Source organism: Rhincodon typus, chromosome 16, assembly GCF_021869965.1.
Source record: "Rhincodon typus isolate 14 chromosome 16, sRhiTyp1.1, whole genome shotgun sequence".
Lineage (NCBI taxonomy): Eukaryota > Metazoa > Chordata > Chondrichthyes > Orectolobiformes > Rhincodontidae > Rhincodon > Rhincodon typus.
In genome coordinates, this window is record NC_063347.1 from 6,576,914 (window position 1) to 6,589,287 (window position 12,374).

The following is a 12,374-nucleotide window of genomic DNA, read 5'->3' on the forward strand; positions in this document are numbered from 1 at the left end:
TCAGTTAGCTTGGCTCGGATAGTTCAGATTAAGTGATTAGAATGTGAGAATGGCAGAACAATGGTCAGACTGGAAAGAGCAGACAAAAAAAAACATTGCAGATGCTGGAATCCAAGGTAGACAAGTCCTGAAGAAAGGTAATACCCAAGACGTTGACTGCTCCTTTCCTCCAGATGCTGCCTGGCCTGCTGTGTTCATCCAGCCTCCTGTTTGCCTACCTTGGAAAAAACAGACAGTCCAATTGGAGTGGGGGGAGGGGAGAGAGGACATGGTGACAGAGAATGTAACAAGTAAAGCTAGAAGAAAGGGAAGGAATGGGTTCACAATTTGAAGGTGTTGAACTCAATATTGAGCTCCCTCCTCACGTTACTTCAGATCTGATGCAGAGTTAACTAGACTTGAAACGTTAGCTTGCTCTCTCTCCCTGGATGCTGCCTGACCTGCTATGATCTTCAGCAGTTTTTGTTTTCAGTACAGATTCCAGCATCAGCAGTGGTTTGCTCCTAAATGAAATACCCAGTTTTGTTTCTGTCACTGTAAAAGACCAGACAGTAGAAATGCAAAGGGATTTTATTTGCTCACATCAGACAAGAGAGATGATTGGCAACTGAAGGTAGGTTTTAGCTTGACAGTTTTTTACATTCGGTCAGCTCTGTATCGCTCAAATCAATTCCCCTCATTTTAGTTTCAAGTTTTACATCTCCTACATCCTGGGTGCTTTCCATGCTTCCTAGCATCACACGCTGAGCATCAGACAAACAACCTGAGATATCATTTGACACAACGAATTTATGCTGATTAATTAGCCCGTACTTCTTCCTCACACACTTCTCAAGAAAATGGAAGTACACATTTGATTCATAATGTGCAAGGTGCTTCTGACGACAAGCACCATAGTATTCTCGAACGTCTTGGGTCTTCAGTATCAAGTCTGCCACATCGCCAATGTTCTTCCTACACCCATAACACTTCTTTGGCTTATATCTCAACTTGGAGAGGGAAACAATTTCAAATGACTTTTCCTGCTTTCCTGAAAATCAAAGGATAGGCCATCAATAATATACTCGTCAATAAGATAGTTTACAGAAATATGGAGGGGTTATTGCCTGCCCAATCAACCCAAATAATTCCACAAAGCCCTCTGCACAAAGCCCAAATTCCCTCTGCACACACAATGTGGAGGTGCTGGTGTTGGACTGGGGTGGTCAAGGTCAAAAATCACACAACACCAGGCTGTAGTCCAACAGGTTTATTTGAAAACACTAGCTTTCAGAGCTCTGCTCTATAAGTTAGTGTTTTCAACTAAACTTGTTGGACTATCACCTGGTGTCATGTGATTTTTGACTCTGTACACACAAAGTAATTTTGATTACATTTCTCCACGTTGTACCCCTATTCTTCCATCCACCTGTTCAATCCCACCCTGAGTGGCGAACATCATTGCAAACACAGACAGTGCTCTATATGAAGAAATTTTCCTGCCTTTCGAGTTATACCTTTTGATTTAATCTTGCGTATAGGACCCTCACGACTATTGAAAACAAATGCCTTCCTTTTTATCAATTCTTATCCTTCCCATCCTGTCTGAACTCTGCCTCACAATGAGTTAGTCATAGAATCATCAAGAGCTATAGAAAAGAAAAACGCCCTTTGGCCCATCTAATCTGTATTGGTCTAAAACATCCATCTATCTATTGTAATCCCATTTTCCAGAACTTGGCCCCCAGCTTTGTATGCCTTAGCATCACAAGTGCAGATCTACATGCATCTTAAATGTTTCAGGGGTTTCTGCCTCACATCTCCTCTAAACCTTCTGCTCCTTACCTCAAATATATGCCCCCTGGTTGTTGATCCCTCCAGCAAGGGGAAAAGTTTTTCCTGTCTTCCTATCCATGCCCCTCATAATTTTATACACTTCAATAATCTTCCCCGGGGACGCTAAACCTAAGCTACATGTTAGGACCCCGTGGAAGTCCTGACACATTGACTCTATAGGAATTTCCCATGATGTTTTCACTTCACCATCCCCTTGATTGTCTCTTGACCCCAACTCCCCTTGACTCCTACATCCCACTGGTTCACCTCCAACTGATCCATACTTCCGATCCCCTGACTCCACTTCAAAACAACAATGCTCCCACTGCTGGCCCCCAGCTAACCCCTGAACACTCTTGCTCATCAGTGACCACCTCAATCACTTCTCACAACTCCTCCCTAGAAGGCCTCATGAGCCCTGGCGGAAAACTTCCCCCAAGCCAACCTGAATACCCACCTCATCCAGTTTGCCAACCAAATACCTCCCCACTCAGTCGCTACCCCACTCTGCTGCCACCTTATTTCCCTGCCACTCTCCATAGCTGCTACTAGCATTGCATCTTTTCTGAACAAGTTTTCAGGACAGGAAAGTCCAAAACTAGAGGGGCATAGTTTTAAGGTGAGAGGGGAAAGATTTAAAAGGGACCTGAGGGGCAACTTTTTCACAGAGAGGGTGGAGTGCGTCTGGAATGAGCAGCCTGAGGAAGTGGTGGAGGGTGGTACAATTATAACATTTAAAAGTCATTTGGACAGTTACGTGGACAGGAAGGGGTTAGAGGGATATGGGCCAAATGCAGGCAAATGGATTGGTTCAGTTTGGAAATCCTGGTCAGCATGAACGAGTTGGGCCGAAGGGTCCCTTTCCGTGCTGTATGACTCTATGACTCTATAATAACCCAGTAGCTTCCTCCCTTATTAAAGGAACTTGGTTGATGGATCTTTTTATTCTGGATCTAATATAGAGAAGACAGGGTAAACACAGGAAAGATGTTCCCAATATATCTTCACTATATTTTACTGTTTTTCTCACTGTAAAATACACATGACAATAGAATCATTCATGTGTTCATTTAATGGCCAGGGAATCCAGAACAATGGGTCTCTGTCTGAAGATACGGGGTAGGCCATTTAGGCTTGAGATGAGGAGGAATGTCTCCACCCAGAGAGTGGTGAGCTTGTGGGATTCAGTACCACAGCTGAGCCCAAACATTGAATGTTTCCAAGAAGGAGTTAGATGTAAAATAGAAGTTTAGCAGGTCTGGCTGTATCAGTGGAGAAAGAAACAGAGTCAACGTTTTGGGTCCACTGGACTTGAAACATTAACTCTGTTTCTCTTTCCACAGACACGACCAGACCTGCTGAGTTTCTCCAGCAATTTCTGCTGCAATTTCAGGTTTCCAGCATCCACAGTTCTTTATGGGTTTTCGTTTTGTTTAGGAGTTAGATATATTTCTTAGGGCTGAAGGGATTAAGGTGTATGGAGCAAAAGTGGGAACAGGGTAATGAGTTGGATCATCAGCCTTCTCATGCTCCAATTTCACTACATTTCTGTAGAAGTTTGGAAATTCCCATGTCAACATATTGATAACTGGGTAAATCATTTAAATTCTATGCGATGACTAGTGGAGGTGTAGGACTGGAGAAAGAGATAGAGAGAAAGAGAGAAACAACGTTCCTTCCATTGATACCATCAGTTACCAGAATACTGCAGCTAGTGCTGTAGAAAGGAGATTTGGGAACTAGTTTGCCTTCTTCCAACTGACCATTGAGCACCATAGTGAAACAATTGGATTTAAGGTACACTCGGTGTTTTTAGACACCAGAAACGGAAGTCCCTCTACATGCAGAGCACGTGGCACAAAATACTTTGGGGGGTGGGGGGCGCGGGGAGAGGCGATCCCACGGAGATTGCCACTCTAAGAATATTCGGCAGGCAGGGACTGCAGTAGTGGGGTGGGAGGGACTGGTCCTGGAGACACCAAGGTGCTGCCAAATCTCACAGTGTTAGGGTTCTCTTTGTTCCATTTCCCACCAGGTAGTGAAATCAGAGCTGGTGGCGGGAGATCATGAGCTGGGCAGTCAGGAGATGGCCTAGTTGCTCAGTGGTCAGCACTGCTGCCTCACAGTGCCAGGGAACCAGGCTCGATTCCAACCTCGGGCGACTGTCTGTGTGGAGTTTGCACATTCTCCCCGTGTCTGCATGGGCTGCCCTCTCGGTGTTCTGGTTTCCTCCTGCATTCCAAAGATGTGGAGCTGAGGTAGATTGGCCATGCTACGTGTGGGGTAACAGGGATAGGGTGTGGGCCTGGGTCTGGAAAGTATGTTCTTCAGAGACTCAGTACAGACTTGTTGGGCCAAATAACCCCTATCTGCAAAGTAGGGATTCCATAGAGCAGGGAAAGATGGATATGGCATGAGATTGGTCTTGGAAGAGTATCAGCTGATCACAGAATTGCTAGAGATTGGTGTTGCAAGCTAATTGCCCAATGGTGGAATAAAATGTGTGTCCCCAGGGCTGTGAGGCAGTAATACTAATCAGTGAGCCCAGTCCAACACCAGCACCTCCAAATACTTTTTGTGGAAAGAATTCCAAACCTCTACCACCCTTTGTGTGTAGAAGTGCTTCCTAACATTTCCCCAAAACAGTCTGGCCCTAAATCTCAGACTATGCCCCCTTAATATAAAATCCTCAATTTTTGTTTTACAAAGGTATTAAGAGATATGGGCCAAAGGCAGGTGTATGGACTTAGGGTACAGATCAGCCATAATCTTATTGAATGGCAGTACAGGTTTCAGGAGCTGAATGGCCTACTCCTGTTCTTCTGCTCCCAAGTCCCAAAATATAGTCCTCAAAATATAAGATTTACCTTTAGTGTTGCTCTTTCTTGTTTGAATGCTTTCTTCCTTTGGTTTTCGCTTGGTCTTCTTTATTGTTGAGGGACATAATTTCTGAGATACCTTCTCATCAGTTAACGCATTTTTATAATCAATGATCTTACTTTTCTTCAGAAGAGGCTCATAAAGTAAACTTGTCTCCAACTTAGCTTGATGATCTGTTGTGTGTATCTTTGTAGAAGAAGGCTCTAGATTGTATGTCTCCCTCCTCAGGGCCTCTGCCTGCTGCATTTCTACAGTCTTGGCATCCTGGATTTTTCTCTTTTTCTTCCCTGGAGTCTTGAATTCCTGGCTTCTCTTCACTAGAAACTCTGAGATCTTTAATCTTTTAAAAGGTTTGGTTATTTTGTTTTCCTCTAGAATCTTTGATGTCTCACTTTTCCCACACTTCTTCTCTTGGTATTTGGTTTTTTGTCTAATTTTCTTGACTTCCTTTCCTAGTTTGTGGAAAACAAAGGAAAATGTTTTGATAAAATTAATTGACTTTTTTTCTAATACAATCAAATAATACAGGATGTGGGCATCACTGGCTAGGTTGGCATTTATTGCCCATCCCTTATTGCCCAGAGGGCTGCCAGGAGTCAACCACATTGCTGTGGGTCTGAAGTCACATTTAGGGCCGACCAGGTAAGGATGGCAGTTTCCTTCTCTGAAGGACATTAGTGAGCCAGATGGGATTTTCCGGGCATTTGGCAATGGATTTGTGGTCATCATTGGATTCTTAGTTCCACCATCTGCTTTGGCATTCCAGGTCCCCACAATCTCTGGATTAATAGTCTGGTAATAATACCACTAGGTCATCACCTTCCCACTTGGGGCTGAGCCTTAATGATATTAGTGAACCAGATGGGTCATCCCCTAACAATCGGGTTATCAGTAGACTTTCAATTCCAGACTTTTATTGAATTCAAATTCCATCATCTGCTATTGTGGGATTTGAACCCACGTCTACAGAACATTACCTGGTCTCCAGGTTAATAGGCTAGCGATAACACCACAAGGCCATCGGCTCCCCTATGTAATTAATTTAGTTTGTTGAGGTACTGCTACTTTATTACTGTAGATGCAGCTTCATTTTATTTTTCTATATTTATATCGTGAACTAAAATGGGACAAGGACTATTTTAAAGGGGAGGCGACGGCCTAGTAGTATTATCGCTGAACTATTAATCCAGAGACCCAGATAATGTTCTGGGGGCCCAGGTTCAAATCCTGTCACGGCAAATGGTGGAATTTGAATTCAATTACTATCTGGAATTAAAAATCTAATGATGACTGTGAATCCATTGTTGATTGTTGGAAAAACCCATCTGATTCTCTAATGTCCTTTAGGGAAGGAAACTGCCATCCTTACCTGATCTGGTCTACATGTGACTCCAGACCCACAGAAATGTGGTTGACTCTTTACTGCCCTCTGGGCAATTAGGGATGGGCAATAAATGCTGCCTAGCCAGTGACGCCCTCATCCCGTGAATAAATAAAGAAAGAAGAAACCAAAGACAATGGGTGACTAATCTTTTTGAAAGCAGGTTACCAATACTCATTGCAAGTGATGTTTACACAGCTGTTTGTTGAAGAAGTGGGGGAGATTGAGTCACAGATGAGAGGAAGTGTGCAAAATGGATTCAACCAGCAACAAGTAGCTGATTGGTCTCGTGGAGTGGTGACCTGTTGTTGATACCAATGGCCTTCTAACCTACTACGTGATTGGCTCCCGTGTAGCTGAACAGCTTGTAGGTGTAATTGCTTGACCAAAAACCACCAGACCCCAAGAAAGAAATGGGTTGTCCTTTCCTCTGCAGTTATCAGCCTGAAGAAAATCATTTTATTTCCTTCATTTGTTCCTGTAATGATGTGTCTTTCATTCTTCCCACCGTTAGCAGTCCTGACCCATGTATCACACCAATAATCATTGTCCGAGCCATTTCTCTGCTCTGAGACATACCCAGAAAGATCTGATCCCCATTATGATTGCAGTATTTACAATTGCACTGTGACCTGGACGTTATGTTAAATGCACCTTAAGTTAGGTGGTGAGGCATGAGCTAAGACTCTAATCCTTTCTGTGACAATAGGTTGAGAATTGAATGCAGACTTACAGCTAGCTGGTTTGTACTTGCTAACCCAGTGGCCCAGATTCTCGCTATGTAAGAAAAAGTTTCAGACAGGTTGGTAGGTGGGCTCTGATTGTTTGGGTGTTGTCATGGAGAATGTAACAGGCACGGTTACATCTCCAAGTTGTTTCAAGTCAACTCTGCTTGGTTGAGGCATTGCCATAAGAAACCCTCCCCCACACATTTGTTCAATTCTGAAGGCACACAGCTTGGACACATTCCTTCTGTTAACCAAAAAAACCAACACATTCTTTCTGTTAACCAAAAACAACCAACACATTCTTTTTATTAACCAAAAACAAGAAAACCAAGAACTGCAGATGCTGGAAGTCAGAAACGAAAACAGAAATTGCTGGAAAACAGAATTGCAGGATGTGCTATCTCTCCACGGATGCTACCAGACCTGTTGAGCTTTTCCAGCAATCTGTGTTTTTATTGATATTCTTTTTGCTTGCAGAGGACAGATCCTACAGTGAGTTATATGTTTTCTGAGTGGCATGTGCAAATGGTATGGGTTTCCTTCGAGTGCTCCAGTTTCCTCCCACAGCCCAAAGGTGCACAACTATGGTGGGCCATGCTAAATTGCCAACAGTGTCCAGGGATGTGCAGGCTAGGTGGGTTAGCCATGGGAAATATGGGGTTACAGGAATAGACCAGGAGGGTGGGTGTGGGTGGGATGATGTTCAGAGGGCCAGTGTGAACTTGATGGGCTGAATTGCCTGCTTCTAGACTGTAGGGTTTCTATGATTCTATGATACAAAAGGAATAGGATGCAATATTTGTTAAATGTGGCTGTTCCCATCACCTGTGCATCTTAACAATACAACTGACATACCATTAATACATTAGAAATTTTTAATCGTAACAAATGTAAATTAAACATCGCCTAACCTTTTGATGTGTGTGCATTTTTAAGGGGATGCATCTTAATCTGCGGTCAATCATTATTACCACTAACCATAGGATACAACGGAAGGACCATGATCTGCTGCCCCGCTACGAGCAATAGTAGTTAACATCAAACATTGGTATAGAATCACCCAGCTAACCATCCTTATAATGTAGTCTTACCTCCAAATAAAGAACCCAAGGGCACGAACGTTAATCTCCACACAGTCAAGAAGGAGAGATCATATCTGGAGTGAGACAGAGTTCAAGTGAAGACGCAGTTCGGGGAATTTGAAGGCAGTGTGGGAATTCAGTACAGAGGGAGAAAGGTGCTTTTTGTTTGCTCTTTCAGCTGAGAGTTTAGAAGGTGTTTTAAACAGGATATATCGCAGCCCAGGATTAGGGGCCCAGCACAAAAAAAAAGACATCACAGGAAAACTGTAAATTCATTGCTTGGTGATAAATACTTATTTGGCCATCTACTTTCAGATTGAAGGCAAATGGGGAAATATTTACAGGTTAGAAACTAAAAGACCAGTAGGAATTTTTTTAAAATATCAAATTAAGAACAAAACAATTAAAATAGAGATGCCAGGCCAGGTGATGTACTGTAACTACATGATGTGGGAGCTGGTGGATCTCACTGTCGCTCATAGCAACCACATCTGTAGCAAGTGTTGGTTGCCTGAGGAACTCCAGCTCAGAGTTGATGAGCTGGAATCAGAGCCTCAAACACTGCGACACATCAGGGACCGGGAGATTTACCTGGGCACTGTGTTTCAGGAGGCAGTCACACCACTTCGATCAACTACTTTGAGTTTGGTCAGGGACAGGAGGATGTGACTATGAACAAGGCAGGTAGAGGGATCCGGGAGGGAATGCTGAAGGAGCCTCAGCTCTTGAGCATGTCTAACAGGTTTGAGATTCTTGCTCCGTGTGTGGGTGAGACCGGGGTCTGTCAGGAGAATGAGCAAACCGACCACAGCACCATGGTACAGGGAGCCATTCCAGAGGCGGGAGAAAGAGAAATGTAATCAGGGATAGTACAGTCAGGGGAATAGGCATTGTTCCCTGTGGCTAGGATCAAGAATATCCCAAAGACTGTGTTGCCTCCCTGATGCCCAGATTCAGGATATCACATCTGGGCTGCAGAGGAACTTGGAGTGGGACAGGAAAGATCCAGTTGTTGTGGTCCATGTAGGTACCAACAATATAGAGAGAAAGAGAAAAAAAGTTCTGCTGAGGGAATATGAGCAGTTAGGGGCTAAATTAGAGAGCTGAACCAAAAAGATAGTAAGAACTGCAGATGCTGGAGTCTGAGATAACACAATGTGGAGCTGGAGGAACACAACAGCCCAGGCAGCATCAGAGGAACAGGAAAGTTGACGTTTCGGGTCAGGACCCTTCCTCCAGCTCCACACTGAACCAAAAAGATTGTGATTTATGGAATACTGCCTGAGTCACAAGCTCATTGGCTCCTGGGATCAACAAGATTAAAGAGGTAAACACATGGCTCCAAGATTGGGGTGGGAGAAATGAGTTTGAATTCATGGGACATTGACTCCAATATTGGGGGAGGAGGGAATTGTACCAAAGAGACAGGTACAGGCTCCACCTGAGTCAAATTGCATAAATAGGGATGTAGATAGGGCTTTAAACTAAATAGTGGAGAGGGCTGGGTACCATTGCATGGAAAATTATGGAAAAAGTTATAATGGTGAAGGGCTCAGCAGAGGTTATTAAAGTTTCCAGAATGACTAATAGGACAGAGAGTGTGGTAAGTGTCAGAAATATAACTTTAGGGACAGCAGATAAGGGAACAACCAAGAGAAGGGGGCTGTCAACTCAGGTCTGAGGGTGTTGTACTTAAGTGCACACAGTATACGAAACAAGGAAATGAGCTCCTAGCACAGATTGAACTTGGCGGGTACGATGCTGTGGGTATTACAGAGACACGGCTGCAAGGGGATCAGGGCTGGGAACCAAATATCCAACAATATGGGTCCTATTGAAAGGACAGGCAGATAGGGAGAGGGGGAGGGGTTGGCTTGTTGGTAAAAACTGTAAAGGGAAAAAAACCCTGATGGGACTTGTGTACAGGCCTCCTAGCAATAGTCAGGATGTGGAAAAGAAAATAGATCAGGAAATAGAAATGCAAGAAAGGTACTATTGCAATAAGCATGGGAGACTTCAATATGAGTGACTGGAAAAATCAGGTGGTAGTGGATCCCAAGAAATGGAATTCAAGGAATGTCTACAGGATTTTGTTTTGGAGCAGCTCATGGTGGAACCCACCAGGGACCAGGCAATTCTGGATTTGATGATGTGTAATGAGGCAGACTTGATCAGGGAGCTTAAGATGAAGGAACCCCTTCGGGGCAGTGACCATAATATGATAGAGTTCACCCAACCGTCTGAGAGAGAGGAGACAGAGTCAGATGTAATGGTATTATAATTGAGTAAAGGGAAATACAAGACATGAGGGAGGAGTTGGCCAGAGGCAGTTGGAAGGAAGCTCTGCAGGGAAGATGGTGGAGTAGCAATGGCAGGAGTGTCTGGGGGTAATTTGGGAGGCAAAGTAAGAACTCATCCCAAGGAAGAAGGAACATACTAACGGGAAGACAAGGCAACCATGGCTGACAAGGGAAGTCAGGGACAGCATAAAAACAGAAGTAAAAAACATGCAATGTGGTGAAGATTAGTGGGAAACCAGAGGACTAAGAAACCTTTAAAAACCAGCGAGGAATAACTACTGAAGCAATAATGGGGGAGAAGATGAAATATGAGAATAAACTAGCTAGTAATAGAAAAGAAGATTGCAAGGGTTTTTTTTTAGATATCTAAAGGTAAGAGAGAGGCAAGAGTGCACATTGGACCACTGGAAAATGAGGCTGGAGAAATAGTAATGGGGAACAAAGAAATGGCAGAGGAACTGAATCGGTATTTTGCATCAGTCTTCACTATAGAAGACACCAGTAGCAAACCAGAACTTTAGAAGAGTCAGGGGGAGAGAGATGAGTGTAGTGGCCATCACTAAGAGACGGCGCTGGTGAGGCTAAAAGGCCTGAAAGTGTATAAGTCACCCGGACTGGATGGACTACACCCCAGAGTTCTGAAGGAGGTGGCTGAGGAGATTGTGGAGGCATTGGTGGTCATCCTTCAGGAATCTCTGGATGCAGGGAGGGTCCCAGAGGACTAGAAAATGGCTAATGTAACATCCCTGATTAAGAAGGGAGGGAGGCAGAAGACAGGAAATGATAGGCCAGTTAGCCTGACCTCGGTCGCTAGTAAGATTTTAGAGTCCATTGTTAAGGATGAGATTACAGAGTGTATGGAAAGCACATGGTAAAATAGGGCTGAGACAGTACAACTTCATCAAGGGGAGGTCATGCCTGACAAATCTGTTTGAACTCTTTGAGGAGATAACGGGTGAATTAGACGAGATAGAGTCAGTGGATGATTTCTCTTTGGATTTCCAGAAGAACTTGTCAAAATGCTGCACAGGATGCTGTTTAATAAAATAAGAACCAACGGTGTTAGGCTCAGGTTGTGGCATGAATGGGGGATTGGCTGACTGGCAGAAAACAGAGAGTGGAAACAAAGGGGTCTTTTTCAGGACAGCAGGTGGTGAATAGTGGAGATTCAGAAGGGTCCGTGCTGGACCATAGCTATTCATGTCGTAGATTAACAATCTGAACGCAGGAACTGACAGCATTGTTGCTAAGTTTGCAGATGACGTAAAAATAGGGGGAGGGACAGTTAGTATTGAGGAAGTGGGAAGGCTGCAGAAGGATTTGTACAGGCTAGGTGAGTGGGCAAAGAATTAGCAGATGGAATACAATTGAGAACGTGTGAGGTTTTGCACTTTGGCAGGAAGAAGAGCCATAGACTATTTTATAAATGAGGAAAGGCATTGGAAATCTAAAGTATATAGGGTCCTGGGAGTGCTAGTTCAGGATTCTCTTAGGGTTACCATGTAGGCTAATTTGGCAGTTTGGAAGACAAATGCATTGTTAGCATTCATTGCAAAAGGGCTAGAACACAAGAGCAGAGATGTACTTCTGTAGCTGTATAAGGCTCTGGTCAGATCCCGCATTTGGAATATTGTAAGCATTGGAATATTGGAATCTTGGGCCCTGTATCTAAGAAAGGATATGCTGGAGTTGGAAGGATCTTGAGGATATTTACAAGAATGACCCTGGAGATGAAGGACTTGTCATATGAGGAGCAGTTGAGAACTCTGGGTCTGTGCTCAATGCGTTTAGAAGGATGAGGAGGATCTGATTGAAACTTGCAAATATTGAGAGGCCTGGATAGAATGGACATGGAGATGTCTCTACTAGTAGGAGAGATTAGGACCCAAGGGCACTGTCTCAGAGTGAAGAGACGACCATTTAGAAATGAAATGAGGAGGAATTTCTTCAGCCAGAAGGTGGGGAATCTGTGGAACTCATTGCCGCAGAGGGCTGTGGAGATTAAGTCATTGAGTTAATTCAAGACAGAGATAGATTGGTTCTTGATTGTTAAGGGGATCAAGGGTTATAGGGAGAAGGCAGGAGAGTGAGGTTGAGAAACATATCAGCCATGATCAAATGATGAAGCAGATATGATAGGCCAAATGGCCTAATTCTGCTCCTGTATCTCACGGCCTAAGTCATTATT

General features: G+C 43.8%; 1 protein-coding gene across 1 annotated transcript in view; it reads right to left on the reverse strand.

Annotated features, from left to right (window-relative positions):
• Positions 1 to 554: 554 nt before the first annotated feature.
• Positions 555 to 12,374, reverse strand: part of LOC109920744 — a 36,962-nt gene continuing 25,142 nt past the window's right edge. The window contains exons 9-10 of the mRNA XM_048606739.1: positions 4,683 to 5,147; positions 555 to 1,030 (exon numbers count right to left, since the gene is read on the reverse strand). Of these exons, the coding sequence (XP_048462696.1) occupies positions 621 to 1,030; positions 4,683 to 5,147 (875 nt within the window). The 3' untranslated portion in view covers positions 555 to 620. The remainder of the gene's footprint in view (positions 1,031 to 4,682; positions 5,148 to 12,374) is intronic.